This window comes from Morone saxatilis, unplaced genomic scaffold (genome assembly GCF_004916995.1).
Source record: "Morone saxatilis isolate NCDOM2014 unplaced genomic scaffold, NCSU_SB_2.0 Contig9, whole genome shotgun sequence".
Lineage (NCBI taxonomy): Eukaryota > Metazoa > Chordata > Actinopteri > Moronidae > Morone > Morone saxatilis.
Window position 1 is genome coordinate 16853862 of NW_023340268.1, and position 17336 is coordinate 16871197.

General features: G+C 42.0%; 1 protein-coding gene across 2 annotated transcripts; it reads right to left on the bottom strand.

The window, feature by feature from the left end:
* Positions 1 to 8: 8 nt before the first annotated feature.
* mfsd2ab (major facilitator superfamily domain containing 2ab) lies at positions 9 to 16541 on the bottom strand. Of its 2 annotated transcripts, none has more exons than XM_035681255.1 (14): positions 16303 to 16541; positions 13074 to 13193; positions 11915 to 12039; positions 7118 to 7241; positions 6671 to 6749; positions 6376 to 6551; positions 6158 to 6248; positions 5438 to 5556; positions 5070 to 5153; positions 3169 to 3252; positions 2867 to 2979; positions 2626 to 2769; positions 2030 to 2206; positions 9 to 1939 (listed from the first exon to the last, which is right to left on the bottom strand). In XM_035681255.1, the coding sequence occupies exons 1-14, from the start codon at positions 16390 to 16392 to the stop codon at positions 1885 to 1887; spliced, it is 1581 nt and encodes a 526-aa protein (XP_035537148.1). In that variant the 5' UTR covers positions 16393 to 16541; the 3' UTR covers positions 9 to 1884. The 2 variants fall into 2 exon arrangements, with proteins under 2 accessions (XP_035537148.1, XP_035537147.1); XM_035681254.1 differs by having other exon boundaries at positions 13074 to 13196.
* Between the last annotated feature and the right edge of the window lie 795 nt (positions 16542 to 17336).

A 17336-nucleotide genomic window follows, 5' to 3' on the forward strand; every position in this document is an offset into this window, starting at 1 on the left:
ACAACTCATTCACAGTACACTTATCTGTTAGTGTTTATTAACAATATCTTTTTCAATCTCAACATTTTCTTAAATAACTACAGTACAGTGTACAGAAGTTCATTTCACTTGCAGCCACAAATATCAAAGATATTTACAGGTTTACATACAATATATACATATGCACAGGAGGCATGTACACAAGGCTTCTGTGTGTCCCTGTGGGATTAAAGCTCACACATTTGGCTACAGCCTCAAGAGTCACGAGAGAAGATCACTGACAGATCCATAAAAGGCAAAACACTGACAAAATAAAACAGGATGAGATATACAGGATGTACAATTATTACATGCGTAGTGAGTGAAAATGGCACAATATTGGCATATACAGTATGTAAGGAACCTCTGGGGAGGAAAAAAAATAAAGTGAATTAAACATTTTCACATCGGCAATCCAGTTGTCAGAAACAACATGTCGAAGATGTAACAGTATGTATAACATATGACACTGTATGTACACATTTCCATATCAACAGATATGAAATATGGCAATCCACATTTTCATGACAAGGATTGAGATGATGTTGCATATCATCCTGGCTGTTCTTTCAATGAACACACACACAAAAAAATAACATTCAAAAACTCTTCTTTTCACAATTATGTGCTTCCCTTTTTGAATGCCTATGGAGCGAAGACAGTAGAGATGGCAACATACATTAAAAGCCGTGTGAATGTTTTAAAATTTGACTCCCATCCCCATTGTCCTCATTGTGAAACTTCTAATTCAGTTGGACCCACACAGGCCATAAATAGATTTAAATACTGCAAGAAGCACGGTTTCCCAGCAAATATTAATTCAAAAACAGTAAAATTAAAACTAATAAATATTTAAATAATGATATCACTAAACTAGTACAGGCTGTAGCTCCCGTTACTCTCAGTGTTAAGGAAATTAAAGCATTTAGAGGAAAGAAGCATTTCCCGTCTTCAGTAGGTGTCCTATAAATAACATAATGAGAGTAATGCACTTGATGGAATAAACATTGCAGTTATGTGTGCAAACTAACTGCTTTTACTACTGTAGTGGTTTCAGTACTATGGTGGAGAACTAAAAGGAGCCCTTCAGAGCACAGCTGTCACTGTACACCAGTTCCAATATCACATTATTACGGCTTATTTAAAATAAAAAAAGAAGTGGGGTGGGAATGAGATGGAAACTCACTCAAACAAACTGGCTGACTGGCTTAAGTAAACTATGAGGATTATTTGTAAAAATTACAAACAACAATTTAAACATGTTCAAAAACAAAACAAAAAAAACACACCAAGTCAATGACACAAGAGCAGGTGACTGACACAAGTGTCAGTTTGTCAGTTTTGACATTTTAAACCCAAAACAGGGCTGAAATTAAGGCTGTTTGTTCAAGTTTCTCACAATGTTCACATCTCAGAACTACAGAGTTGTTTTTGGCGCAGTGCTCAAGGTCATTAATGTTTGATGTGTCATGTACAAGGATGAAAACTGGTCAGCTCCAGGGAGTAGCACCAATAATGGCAGCACTGACAAAACATGCTCCCACCAAATTTCATGGTGTTGTGCAATTTCAACTGAAACCGTCTTTTTTTTTGTTTTTTTTTCTTCTTTCTGCACAGTACTCAAAATTAGTTGTATGTTATACAAAAAGTAAGGCTTTTGAGATCTGACTGAACAAAAGAGGAGATGATGAAAAAGATTTCATGCCGGGAGAGTGTTTTGTCGTCAAGTTTCGTAGACGTGGAACAGCAGCAGTGTGATTGGACAAGGCAGTGTCTGTATGATCCGACAGGCCCACGTCCGTTGGTCCCGCCCAGTGCAAAATACCAGTGGATCAACCGATTGGTCGGTGGGTCTCTAAAAATGTGCTAGACAATGTTGGCCAGTTCTGTCGAGTCAGTTTCTGAATCTGCCTCGTTGTCCCTGCGAGAGAAAATAAAGTGTCTTCAGTTGGAGTTTTGCTTCACTGACACGCAAACCAAAGAGTAAAACATTTCAATCCACACGCCTTACCTCAGTTCCTGAAGCAGTTTGCGGTTGCCTTGCCTCCTCTCCTCGTCGATTGGATACGAGTACAGTATTGTCAGGCCAATTATGATCAGAGCTACGGGGGCGGCGGAAACCAGCAGTTTTAAGGTTAAACCCACTGCTTCGGGTTGAGTGCAGCCTCTACTGATGTAACCTGCAAAACTGAAAATAAAGAAACATACATTTTAAAACTGAAAACAGGAGTACTTCTCATCTTTACTGATTGCAGAGCATTGGTTTTATATGTACACATCACACACCAACTATGGAAACTAACCAAGATCTTGATGTGAAGGCACCAAATCGCTGATCAAAAGGCCAACACTCTGTAAAGTCAGTCATGTGAGGCTACACTACAGCCTTACTGTACTTAATCTAATGAAAGCAAAAGGAATTCCGTGCTTTGATGTGGGATTTGTCGACTGGGAGATTTGGCTTAGCCTCATTTAGACTTCTATTGTGTCACTGCGCATTGGACAGAAGCTGAATGAAACACCACCAAAACGGTTTGAATGACTTACAATGTAGGTTATGTGTGTGTGTGTGTGTGTGTGTGTGTGTTTGATTAAGTGAATACTCACTCTAAACTGAGAGTGGAAATGCCAAGGGAGACGCCAGAGGCAAACTTGGTGAAGAAGACGTAGAAGGAATAGAAGAGAGCTTCGTGGCCGGTGGAGTCCGGGTTCTGTACTTGGAAATCGTCAACAACGTCGGGCAGCATAGACCTGAAAAACACAAAAAGTTAGAGTCATGATTGGTTACGTATGTGTGTATGCCTGATAAGAAAAGAAAAAAAAAAAGAGGAGTCAGCAGGGGTCTTACCAGGGCAGAAGGAAGGCTGTAGCCAGTCCGACTCCGGCAGCGAAGGATACAATGTAGGTGACAATCAGGTTACTCTTAAAACACACCACCAGGATCATGAATGGAACCACAGACTGGAAGGAACAGAAGCACATTAGACCACTAAAGCACACTAGATTAGCTGTCATTCACACATTTACTTTACCTAAACAAGTCTCCTAATGACACTAGAGCAGTTTTCCTACAACTCATACCAATGCCTGTCAGTCTTACAGGCTTCTTAAGACTTAGAAGTGGTGTTTGGATGTAATTCTGGGCCTTACCAAGGTGCCAACGTAAACTGCAGTCTTTTTCCCAAAGCGAGTCAGGAACCACTGCCAGAAGGGGATAGCCAGAGTAGCAGAGAGCTGAGGAGGAAAAACATTCAAAGTCTGGTTAACCAGCTGTCTGGTTTCGTTTTGACATACACAAACACTGACAAAACTCACAAAAGTTCCCGTAAATTCCACAGAAGGCCCCTTTTTTACAGGTTATCCTGATTTTGCAGAAGGACCCTCTAATGCTACATAACAGGAAAGATCCACAACATTCTCGAAATGTTTCAACCTCTATTCGGGTGTGACAACACGCGTGTGCTGATGCTGAAGGACACGCATTTGACCTCTCGTATCTGCCAAACACCACAGCGACTATGGAAGACAATATGGTTTCTAGGGATCTTCCCAAAACAAATTTGAGCTCAAATGTGATGCAGACTTCCACAGGGGTCATCCTATGACTCTGCAGGGGGGCGGAGGGCTCGCTCGGATCAGTTAGGCCTCTGACCCCTGCGTGTTTGACTAAGGTAAAGATAACACAAAGCAATGGTGCAACAGTATTTTCCCACCTTTTCTCATGATATGGTTGAAACCACCCACACATCCTGTTCTGTCATGTTGTCGTATGATGAATTGTTCTGGGGCTTCACACTCTGTTTAATGTGGTTTCACACTGAGTAAATAAGATTATTTGATTTGCATTACTTTCATTTTGTGCCACATCAGCAGTCTCTGCCACTGCTTGCACAGCTTCCAACCTCTGCCCTATGAGCCTTATAGGCACAATCCACAGAAATGAAACATAATTATCAATTAATATGGCTTTATCTTTAAACAGACGCCATAAAGCACATTCTACACAGCTGACCTCAGTGTTTTCCTGCCAAATGAAACGGAGTAGCACCACATGGCTACTCCTCTGACAGAAACACCATCCAGCCCTTGAAATTGAGTTAATTTGCGGTGTAAAGTGAGAGAACAACGTCCCATACAGCACCTACCTACTGCAACGTGCCTCACATTAGCAAAAAAGGATGCAAAAAGAAGTCTCTTTTGTTTGTTGCAATCATTTAAACACTCACACAGCGTTTCATTACATTTGATTTTGACCGTTTCAATCCATTAACAGACAACCAGTCTGAGTTATATATGCCTCCTTATATAATGCCTGGTAGCCTGACTTGTTTAACTTATCTCTGTTCTAATAAGATCTGAGCTTCCAGGATTAGTCGGACATTTCATCAAATTACTTAAGGTGAGGATTAGTGCCGATTATGGGTAACTTCATAAGGAGCAGTTCCTGTGACAGCTCACACTTTTGAAGCCTCTAAAAAAAAAAAAAAAAAAAGGTAATTTCACCATATACCACCACTTTAACAAAGAGGTTACTGCCTTGGCTCCATAATCCTTTCCATAAAGTAAAGGATCAAAGCATGTAATCTTTTCAACCTCACTAACCTGTACTTTCTCACCCCGTACAGTTCTGCTGTGCGTGCTACACAAGGCACATCTATGGATTAATTGGGTTTAATACCAGTCAGGTTTGAGGTGATTCATTGATACGAGGAACTCTATTTTCCAAGAGGGCTCAAGAGAGATAAACGAAAGAATAATGAAAAGGTGGCTCCTTCCCTGTCTGTGGGAATGGGATGGCATTCAGGCAGAGTGGACACGCATCATGGAAATGTGCGGCCAGGAGACACTGCTTTCTAACCAAGAACAGAGCAGCCTTGTAACTGAAGACAATTTATGTGTCCGCCCTGGGAGGGAAGCTTTTGTCTGCACTCTGGAGCTAAAGGCTTAACTTATTCCACACAAACGGGCTGCTCAAGGTTTTCGTACGCAGAGGGAAATGCAGTCATTGCTATGGGAACAGTGCACCTATATGTCTGAAAATGTGTACTCACCATGATGACCAGCAGGATATTCTGGAAGTCGTTTCTGAAGCCCAGTGTGGAGCTGCAGAAAAGGGCAAAGTTTCCCTCCAGGAGCTGCGGGACGAAAGCAGAGAGACTCGCGCAGTCAAATTTACTGCCTAAAACACACAAATACACACGCCTCAGGGCCAACGCTGCGGGCGCCAAGTACACTCAGGCTGGGAGCTCAAACCCGGGTGAGACTCCCAACATTTAACATGAGACGAGCTGGCTGAAATCAGTCACTGAAACACAAACAGTGGGTAGACACAGAGAGCTAGGTGAGACTGACATACTGTAGGTACACTAATCAAGCCCATGGTAAAAATATGTGTGTGTGTGTGTGTCTCTATACACACCATGAAAGCCAGCGAGGTAAAGAGGAAGACCATGACCAGTTTGGCGTACGGTCCATGCCCCATCACCAGCTTAATCCCCTGGAAGAAACCCATGGGCTCTGACCTGGGGCGACAAGACTCTGAAAAGAGGAACAGTAGGAAAGAATGAACAAAGATGTTAAAAAATGACATCCACTTGAATACATTATTCAACTCTTCCTACTGCCATGTTTTTTTATTTTTTTTATTTTACATGAGCTGCCTTTCAGCCTCTTCCTTTACTGAATTTCTATTAGTCCTGTTGCTGGTCACAAGGTTTCTCATTTAACCCAAAGCCTGCGTGCTCTCACAGCCCACAGTCATACTACAGCATACAGCTTTAACTGTGCATGTGTCACATTATGCGAGTCCAATCAGGATGTTAAACTAGAGCAACCTTTCAGGGTTTTTAATAGTAACAGAATTGAACAAACCTAAGCTTGATTAACGAAAGATTCACACACAAAAGGTTTGATTTAATGGTTAAAAGTTTACAGCAAAAAGTTGATTGTCCTATATAATGCAATTTCAAAGTCAAGAATCAACAATGTGAAAAGCAAAAGATGAATCTCTGATTCACCTACTTAGTTTTCCCCTTTATTTTGGCTTTGAATGAAAGTCAAATTGAGGCAATTTACAGATTGGATAATGGTTTCTAAAGTGAAGAACAGAAGCTGTTTCATTGAGAGACTGATGCCTTACCTTTCTGTTCTCTCACACCGAAGAAAACCACAATTGCGCAGAGGAAATAGATTAAGCAGATGACACCAGAAGCAATCATGTAGGCCACTTTCTGTAAGGAAGATCAAAAGAGGAAAATGACAGTTAGCACTGTTTCACAGATTCTATTTAAGCACTCACTCATCAGTTCTAGCCCTTTGACCAGTAAAGTTATTATTCCTTATTAATCCTTTGTTTACCGTGTGCTCCAGGGAAATGACTGGCTCGGAAGTATTGAGTCCGACAGAGTTTGAGGAGTTGCTCAGGTCTGCCACAAGGTCACCGGGTCCTGGGAGACAGGGAGCGTTTGCCATACCCACGATCTGTCCCTGGATAGCTGTACCGACAACGGTGCCCAGAACCTCCACCGTCATCCCTGGTTGGAGGCAAACACAAGAGGCGTTTAGTCATTGAGGAGGAGACACACTGGACTTGTTTTCTGTCAGGAGATTCATTTTCAAAATATTAACTGTACATGCTAACTATGATACTCACTGTATGCAGTGGCTGAGTCTCTTTCTTTCTGCTCTGAGCTGATGAACATGGTGAGGGCAGAGTACGGCACATGGAAGCACTGATTTGCAAAGAAAAAGAGCAGCATTGGTGAGAATGAATACAGCTCTTAAATTTTGTCAAGCAAGTTACAACTCGCAGAGACTGATATCAATCTTCTTTGATCAATATGATTTTATTCTTTGTGAGAAAACAAATAGGCATTTTGCCAGCTATCCCTTTGAGTGAATTATTTTAGATTATTGTGCTATTGAAGGATTTGAAAACAAAACATGAATCACAATTAGGGTGTGGAAATAAACACCCTGGTAAAAAAATCTAATTGGAAAACTAAACATTTCCATGAACTGTATTACACACGAATCGTCAGAGTAGTCACATGGAGGGTGTGTGTGTGTGTGTGTGTGTGTGTAGTATCGTGGTACTCACAGTCTGAAGGGTCTGGAAGATGCAGTAGAAGAAAAGGTACCAGAGGACTTTGCCGTCCTCAAAGGGAGGAACGTACCATATGAGGAAATAGGCAAGCACAGCCAGAGGGGTCGAGATTAGGATCCTTCAGATGGACAAAGGAGCGGAGGGGGGGGAGAGGGACGAGAAAAGACAAAAAACAACAACATCAGTGGATGAAAACGTGATCCTACTCGAGCGTGAAAAACAGTAAACAACTACCAGTCTTAATGAAGTGAGGGGCCACTCATTACATAACACATTTTGGCCATTTGAGTGTGGTTTGCATTCAACTTGTGCCAACTTTTCTCCACACTGATTATCATTAATAGAGACACAGTGTTCCTCGTGTTCACAATGCATGAAACAGGTTGGCCTTCAAGTATGGCTGGTGGTTATGTGAGGATAAAACTGGTGAATCTTGCCAAACATGTCTTTTCCTGTACAAATGACTCATTTAACACCTTCTGTCAAATAAAAATGCCTCAATGAGGTAAACGTGTGTGTGAGTTTCAGAAAAGATGAATAAGAACGTGTCATTTTAGTTTTGTAAATACATCTGTACTCCTCCTCCTTCTCCTAGGTCTAAATCATCCTGTAACATGAGGTCATTTTAGCAGGACAAAAAGGAAAAAATGCTGCCACCGAATTCCACTCATCACTTCCTTCTTCCTATGACCTGATAGACTCTGTCCAATCAGATATGAGTTTGAGAGAACAACCACATCTCTCTGGAACAGGAAGCAGCCCGGGCATCCTGCTTGTCCGTCTATTCTCTACGGGAACAGTTAATTACATTTACATCAGGTGATTCATCTTTACAGGATATGGCGTCATAAACGCAACAGACCACAAGCAACAGCATGCGGTGGTCATGAATGGCGCAACTTCTCTTCTTGGCATGTGACCATTATCAAATCAAAGTGATCGGCAACTTAAGAGCTTCACTACAGACTCACCACCGATTAACTTAAGCTCATTTACAGCCAGATAAACAGTACATGCTTTACAGAGAGAAAATGTGAGGTGAAAAGGAGGAGTGGCATTCGGTATTCTCCCTCCCCTGCATGACTCTGTGTGACCGCACACAGAGTCAGTGTGGGAGTGCAGGAGTGGTGTGCAAGTTAAAGCAGGTGTTTTATCAAGAGATATGATTACACACAGGAATGCATTTGCAATGCAAGCCTATTTCCTCTGTGCCAAATGAGACACCTACCAAACTGAGCACGCTACTTAATTTGACTTCCATCAGTCAGGGAAAACTTCTGCTTTAAAAACAGGTTGCAAGTCTACGCCAACTATTGCACTGTGCTTGCAGAACTGCAGAGACACAGAAGGCCATGTAAGTACTGGCCAGATGCCCCTCCTGGAACCACATTTAAATGTGCTCTGAAATAGAAATGCTGACTAGGGAGGTGATTTTATCTCAGCAAGTTCATTTGGCAGGTGACAGCTTTCAACCTGCTGCATCAACTGTGAGAACCAGTTTTATAGGCAGTTTGTGACAATATGACAGCAATATGTGATTTTTTTATTCATTGGGGCTGGGTGGGTAAACAGCTGTAATTAAGACTTGAAAACCAAGCCAAGATTCTGGTTTTGAGCGGTTGATATCATATTGATATCATCTTAATCTTTAGCACAGACTCAGTTTGAAAGTCGTATTAAGCTAGACAGGCAGTCAGTATGTGTCGCAGTAGTAATACAAACGTAACTGTCAGTGTCCAAAGAAAGTAATATAAATGCATGTTTAAGGAATAGTAGGAAACCTGTAGTCTGTCACTTGTGACCACTCCTGTATCCCTGCAGCAACAGTACAACTCATTCTACCCCCGTGCCACAACTTGAACTGTAGTAACCTCCCAGATTCCTCAGTCAGTCTTTAAAAATTCTACGGGGCCTTTACAGCTGAGAGCTGATGTGCCATTGGCTCATGTATGTGGTGTGTTGTGGGCTGGCCCAATGAGAAGCTACCCTGACACACTCTCCCCTCCCCCACTTCCCAAACACAGTTTGTAAGATGGAGCTGCCTCTCTGCCGTTTCCTCCCCGCTCTCCGGCACTCCGCTCTTGTTTTACTCGGTTCGTCACTGAACTGGCCGTAATGTGACTCATCATGCCAATCATTCCTCCGTCCTTTCTTCCTCCAACAATCATGCCATCCACGCCCTACCTCTGACAAACGGACGAGATACATCTCTCTGTGCACAAGCAGCGCCACGCATGACCCACTTTTTGAGATTCAAACATCAGCATCTTGATGATGGTTGAACAATACAATAATGATATAATAGTCTCACATTGTATGCAGTATACATGCAAAAAAAAATAAATATGTATGCAATTTTTTTTTATTAAAAATTGATTCAAGCTGGATATCTATGACATTGCTAACATGTAGAAAATCTAAAAATAATGTTCAAAGTGGCTACTCTGGAATAATTGTTGGTAAAAATTGCCTCATGTTGCAACTAGTATTTCATATTTTCTGATGGGTGAGCATTTGTTTAAAAATCATCTTTACTTTCAGAACAAATTATTACCACTATATATTTTTCATTGTTTTCTTCATTCTTTTATTCATTGGTTGAGTTACTGTTTCTTGTTTATTCCTGTTTGATCAATAAATGCATCACCGCAAACTGCACTGCAAACCCATATGTCCTTCCTGCCGATGGAAATTTACATACACACTTTGAACATTATTATTGTTCAGCTAAATAATCACAAACGCACTACAGTGACATTATATATTTGAAGTGAAAATGTAAAAAATCCACAAGGGAGGGAGAAGATCAAACAAACTATTTCAATATTTAGAAGCTCAAACTATTTACATATGGGCTAACACCCTAATCCAGAGACCCGGAGGTCAAAGGTGCCTCGCATGCCACACCCACTGACCGCCTGCACATGATGCAAGAGGAGAGGGAGGGACCCCGGTGCTGGTGGCAGAAGAGCCATGTATTGTCTCTCCTTTTTCCTTATGGTCTGAATAAGTTGCTTATTTTGTTGCTAGTCACTAAGAGTTTCTAAAAAGTCCGTAAATCTAGCAAGAAAGTCAGCAATTTGACAACAACGCTCTCTGATTGGTTTGGTGTTTGCAAGAGCGTGTGACGTGGCGTCAATTAAAGTGATGTTCCATGACGCTTACATTTAATTATTTCCTTTGTAAGGATTCTCTGGAAGTGCTAACCAACAGCTCAACAGGAAGGCTGTTCCTTTTCCTAATTCTAAATTAATTATGCAGGTCCCATCTGAAGGGAACATTAACACAGGAAACTGAGACGGGGACCACATGAGACCTTACGACATCTCCCAGTTGTGCCCCTTCTTTCACAGGGTACGCACATTTCATAAGCAACTAGGGCAATTAAATTTTTAATCAAGCAGGCAAGGGAGTCAATAAGCTGCATCTCCCTGTGGTGCTCATTACAAAAGCTGCCTCAACCCTCTGAGACATTTACCTCTTCTTATCAGGGTGTCATTCTGCCGCTCTGTCACCTGTTTGCCTGATCGCTCTATGGAGGTACTGCATGTTCCCGACTACTGAAGTGACAGGGGCTCTAAAATATCTTCTACGTTGACAGGAGACCCCTTCTGTAACCAGCAGCTCACACTGACACCTAACACCCTCCGTCTCTGACATAACGGTGTGAATTAAACCCACAGTTGACAGTTGCAGAAGGGGTCTGCAACTGCCATGGTCTGTTTATGAATGCGACATTCATGAACCGACAAATATCTCGATATGAGATGAAGCCGTGTAGGTTGCTCAGAGCTTGAGATGCAGAGATGTGGTGGGGGAGGGGCCGAATCAAAAGAAAAGGGTCAGTAACCCTTCTGTGAAAAGGGCCTGCAGCGTCACAGTCCTTCCACTCCCTCAGCCTGGCTGCCACACGCAGACAAAGATGCAAAGCAACATTTTAACATCATTTTTGCTTCAGGCTGCTGCTCTTAATGAGGAGATGTCACAAAGTGCAGTGGTCAGACCAAAACCAAACTAATAATAATGTAAATAATAATGTTCAATTCGAAAAATATCTCAATGTCAGCTTACAAATGGGATTATTATTATAATAATGTCAAACAGCTGAAACTGAGCTCTCTATTCAAACATACAGAGATTCAATTATCCTGAATCCTCTGGGGGAATTCCTTCTGAAAAGTGGTTTGTGTGCTTGCTCAAAGAAGCAGGGTCGGTAGCAGGCAGGAGTTATATCCGTCAATGCCATGCCAAAGGAAATGTGCAAGACTACTGCCTGCAGGAGCTCCATAGATTTGTTTTCTAAAGGCATTTTTCAGTAGATTTTTCAGCAGTGTGAGTGAGTGAGTGAGAGAAAAAGGGGGAAGGGATCTTGAATGGACAACTGGTCACACGATCTGTCAAAATAATCGGAATATGATGTTTTTACCATATCATGCAGCCCTATAACTCGTAGTTACCCCATTCAGGGAAATTCAAATGTAGTTCCTGCACAAAGCCCCGCCCTAAAACACACATGTACAGTGTATGGCTGGTAAACAGACACTCGCAGTGCTGACTCACAGAGGCTGACAGCAGCCCACCCATTAAGCATTTCCAACAGCAAATATGTGATAAGAGCTTCAACGACATAACTGGGCTTTATCAACAAGCTAATGGAAACGGTCTGGAGTCACGAACGTTACAGATGGAGGAGAAGGGTGCTCCGGAGAAAATAACCACTAAAAAGCTCAAAAATGTAGACCAACAATATCAGACTGTAACTCGCCGGTTCCGGCTGGGATTTGGACCTACCAGGGTAGCATGCGTCCGAACCGCGTCCATGGGCTTCGAGAGACCAAGAAGCCCACTGTGGGGTCCGTTACGGCATCCCATGCTCGGCCCACAAACAGGATGATGGAGGCATAGAAGGGATCGAGCTGCCAAAAGGAGAAGACACAAAGATTAGTGAAAAACCGTGGCAGTAAAAGACGCAATTCTCAATACAGCGGGTCATTTCTTAATCCACATTCAATCCCTTTACTACCGTAAAAACAATACTATGGGCATTGTACATGTATGTATGACTGCAACTACTGTATATACATAGCTTATGATTCTATTGTTAAACCGGTAAGCTGCTTGATGAGGCAGTCAGCCGTGTAGATTTAAAATGAAACTTGACATTATGGTGAGTAGTGTTAAGTTATCCGCTTGTTTTAAGTCAATAGTCAAAAGGCAACACTTAGCAAGAGTCAAGTCAAACAGTGAAGGTGCCACTTGGCAGCTCAGCGGGTCTGCTCTTCATCCAGCACTGTGCAGAGGAGACGAGACTGACTGAAAGCCAGAAAGGGTGAATGTTCCCCTCCTGACTGTACAATCTGCGCCACGCTGTGTCAGCCAATAGACTCATAATCAACAATCTTGGTAGCCGGACAAAGCTAAACCCCGGGGAAGCGGTTGACTTACACGCTATTTTGGCCTTAACCATCAGATTACTGTCAAAGCCCATTAAAGCGAGCCCCTCCTCACCCCTGCTACCATCGCCCCCCCTCCCAAACATTTTTCTGAACAAGTCCGTGTAAGCCTTTTGATACAGTGCAGCCCCATCATGGAGTCAATAAGGGAAACGAAAAAGGAACTTTTTACGCCTCTTCATTTTCTTGGAATAATCGCCCCCTTTGTTGGTGAGCTATGGTGATTACAATGTCCTGTGTGTGCACTTATGAGAGAGGTGATTCAAGGGCACAGGATGATCATGTACAACTCCTGGTTCTCAAGACTGTAAAGGCCACCACAGATACTGTGGCAGGACACAGGGTGGACAGGTGTGGGTGGACAGAATGTTCCCATTCCCAGTAAGGTGGTCCTTTAAGGGCAGCAAGGTGGCTAAACTTAGCTCTGTCTTATGAAAGTGACTAAATGTATGGACAGGTGTGACCGTGGGGTTTCGAAATAATCTCAACCAACTCACCTGAGCTACGTCCAGTAGATAGATCTGCAGAAAAAAACCCAGGGCGCATCCTGTGATCTGGTAGGGTGCTCCGCCGATGGCATAGCATAACTTGTTGCAGACTGACAACCTGTTCCTTTCCTGCTGGGGAAAAAAAACAAGGAAAGAGAAGAGAAAAAAAAACACTTAATCAAAATAAAATTATTAACTACATTAACCCTAAAAGTGCAACCATGATTAGGACATTTTACACAAGTAAAAAGTAGACAATAATAACTACTTTTGGAAGTGTGCTAAAGTATTTGCAGCTGTCTGCAAACCTTTGAGCCCTTGCAGTCACAGGAGGGGTCAGTAACAGGGTGACTGCAATACAGCAGCGTACAGTTCCATCCCCCAGGCTCAATTTCTGTCAGAACAATTTAATCTTCAACCTATCGTTTCTCCAAGTTTCAGCCTATTTCTCACTAGTCCGATTAAGACAAAAACCCGTTTTTCAGTGACTCGTAAGGAATGTGGCCTAAATTCTTAATCGCCACAGAGTCTTAAGAGCAGAAAGTTCAGCTGGCAAAAAGCTAACCACCATGTAGCGTATTTGGCAGAAGTCAGGGACAGCCACTGGGAAACAAGAAACCCTTGGTTTTCTAACAAGCGCTCATTCTTCTCCATGTTCTCCACTGTAGATGTAATAATTTCCTCAACAGTCAGACACTAAACAACTCCTCTAATAGCAACACAAATCTCTGCAGATCAGTGCCAGGGCATGACAACACCATGGTGTCACACACACACCGAAAGCCAGGGTGACAGCACCCTGGCAGCAGTCTGCACTGGCCTGCCAGTTTGACCAATGCTCTGATCCCTCCGGCCCCCGCAGCACACCCTCCTCCCTGGCCAATCAAGAGGTCGGATTTGGTGCTGCCTAATCTGCCCTCTTTTCAGCTGGTCAAAAAAAATGGCATCACTGGTGTTGAATGAGGTAAGGTGTACTGTTATAGCCTGAGAGGAAATCTAAAAGATAGCATCATCCGCTCATATAAAATGACCTTGAGCTGCAGGCACATTTCAGAGTTCCTCAAGTGTGTGTCACCGATACGCATGAGAAGAAAACGGACACTGCCCCCCGCCCCTCCCCAGCTCCAAATCACACAACACAAAACATCACTGTGAGCGGAACTGAGGGAACCAACCCTTGTCTTGTTGATACACCCAACCCAGCCTTTGTTTAGATGACAAAACTGTCTCTGGATGAAATGAGAAACCGGCACCATCAAAAACACAGAAGCAATTATTCAGACTGAACACAATGGCTGGCTTTACAACAGTTGGGACTACCTGGAGATTTAGGTCATGTCTCCATGGTAGTGAATGAGGGGTCTCAAGGATCAAACTTGACCCCCACCATGTGATGCACATTACTTCTTAAACCAGTGTAACTTAGCAATGCAGAGTGGTTACGAAAGAGTTGTCTAGAGTCTAAATCCATGTTCACTATATGTGGTTTCACCCTAAACCAGTTCTACCTGTGTGCACGAAAAGCTAAAATGACTTCTTTTAAAATGACATTGCATACCTACTGTGTCACGGAACTATCACAGGTGGTAGTATGACTGTATTAGTGTCACTGACTCTTTCCACACTGCTTTTAAGTAATTAAAATTACTTAATTAAACGCTTAAACAACTCCTCTTTGCATTTGCATCCAAGTCCCATCAGTTACAGTAGCAGAGTAGAGAGTGTCTGTTGATGTAAGGGTTCACACAGACTGTAAAACTAGCCACCAATTACTGTCTCAAGGCTACTGTTATCACCAGCAATGATAATGATATGCTACCACTGTAGACTGAGAACGTGCTCAGGTCAAATTCACATCCTAAAAACAGGTGAGGCTTTCAAACACTCGAAAGATAGCATAAGGATGTGTGATTAATGTTGCAGTTGGAGACAGAAATGGGAAAAGCTTTTATGAATTAATAGTCTCCCATGCTCCCTGTGTCTGACACGTCGCCTTGGTGAGTGCTTCCTGCTGTATTCAAAGCTGTAGGAAATTTAGGAATTACCCCCGCCCCAAAACGTACTAGAAATACTAAATTAAGTGAGGATTTTGTTCAACAACCGAGAAGACTTTTGGGCAGAAAAATCGCATGAAATACATCGGAAGGGTTATGTTATGTTTCCTGTTTCATAACCATCAACTACTGTGCCGGTGAACTAACATGCTGATGCAAATGTTCTCCTCCCCATTTTGCTACTACAATTCAAAGCATTGTGCCACAATATTTCTGAAACAAGAACACACACCCCAGCGTATTGTTTTGTAATAATTTCGACGTACATGTGTCAATAAGTGCTAGAAATGGAGAACCTTTTCTGAGACGTGAGGGGGCTTTCAGGGAGTCCCTGAACGCAGCACTAAAGCACATCTATTTGGCGACTGAATCCCAAATAAAGTGATATGAAGCATGCAGATAGCTCATGTTTTTAAGTCGACATTACACCCTGAGGTTTCTGAGAGACTCATCTCCAGTGTGGCTGCAGTTTTCATTTATTTAATTTAAATTAATTAGAAAGACCGTTATGCAAATTAGAAATTTATATATGCGCATAAGGCTAATTTGACGAGCTAACGTACAGCTAACAATATAAAAGGAACGTGAGATTTAGCTAAAAGCTGTCGTTAAGAAAGAAAGAGTAGCCAACGTTTGCATTTTCGGGATTTAAATTTAGCTCTATGTGGCTGGGGTAATGAGTACACAGACAACCACAATCATTACACTCTACACACAAAAATTATGACTTAAACCTACTATATTTAACTGCGTCTAACACCGTCCGGAGCCTCGTTTTATCTTTTTTAATCGATATGATGTTACATCTGTTGATAGACGCAGAGGATGAGAGGGGGAGGAAGGGCTGGAGGAGAGCTCATTTATCGACTGAATTTAATCAAAAAATGTAAAATGTAAAAAAAAAAAATGTTTTAATAAATTATTTGATTCCTCTAATAATTCCTGAGTCACTAATGAAGGAAATATCGATTAACTCTGGTGATGAATTATCACAATGAGTGGCGCGCGCCCAGCCACCGTTCATTACTCACTGTGTGAAAATGTAAATGTACCGGTGTGCTCCGTTTATTCAAGTGTTTCAACACAAACTCCTGTCGAAACAAGGCTTTTTTCCCCCCTCGTCTTGTGTGAGACGTGATTCAGAAGAAACCAAACCATCATTTTGAATCAATGGATGAACTCACCTTCCTGGCGAGCGTGATTCCATCCGAGCTGACCGGTTTATTCAATAAACTGGCGTTGGAGTATTGTTCACCTCCCTCTCCTTTTGCCATAGCAGAACAGCTGTTCTCTTGGTTGGACTTGATAGAACAAATGTAGAAAAAAATATCAATCTTCCGATAAGGTTTGAAAAGAAAACGCGTCCAATTCGTATCGTCGAGGTCTACAATCTGTTTGAACACTGAGAAGATGCCGTGGCAGAAAGGGTGGATGTAGTAATTTTTAGAGCTCCCCGCCCCCTTTTCAAACGTGCCATTCACCCCATGTTTGACCCCGCCCCTCTGAAGGCGGGTCATTCAGGCTCTTATATCCTATATCATCAGGCTACAGCTGCCACTATGAAGAGATAAGACCTCCAACCCTCACTGAATACATTCAGGAGAACTTCTGTGTAAAAACATATTGAGTTTTATCAACATCTACGTTGTAAAATAAAAACTAGCCTCCAATGAAACTGTCACATGATGCATATCTACGAACAAACACACTGCTGCAGTGTGCCTATAATGTCTGGGCAGAAGTTGAGGTCATGTCCTTGTAAGTTTACAAGTTGTGGGTGTATTGTGTGTCTTAGGCTCATTTAAATATGACTACTTTTAGACCACAAAAGGAAAAATGGATTCAGCATCCAGAATTTCATTAATGGCAGTAAAGTTGAAACAGCATGTTATGAAAGAAGACCTGTAGAAATCATAAGTCAATGGTTAATTAAATAAATAAATAGAAATGATTACCTCGGTATTATTAAAATTTTGATTATGGTCCTGTGCATCAATATTTGTTGATTGAGATCATTCTTCATATCCAAATATATATATTTTGCAGTTTTTCCTCTCAATCTTGTTCTCTTTCTTAAATCAGCTGATAATATTCTTGTCAAATGTATTAATGTATTAACTTATTTATTTAGTTAGTTTGCCAACTCAAAGTGACCACCTTCCTCTGTACTGACCATCGATGTAGACTCTTCAAAGCGGCCATCTTTTAATACGGGCAC

Coding starts and splice junctions, on each gene's coding strand:
- mfsd2ab (XM_035681254.1), bottom strand. CDS start 16,392: ATGGCAAAAGGAGAGGGAGGTGAACAATACTCCAACGCCAGTTTATTG. Junction 7,242..11,914: donor TTCGGACGCATGCTACCCTG/GTAGGTCCAAAT, acceptor GTCCATCTGAAG/GATCCTAATCTCGACCCCTC. Junction 5,154..5,437: donor TTACCTCGCTGGCTTTCATG/GTGTGTATAGAG, acceptor TTCGTCCCGCAG/CTCCTGGAGGGAAACTTTGC.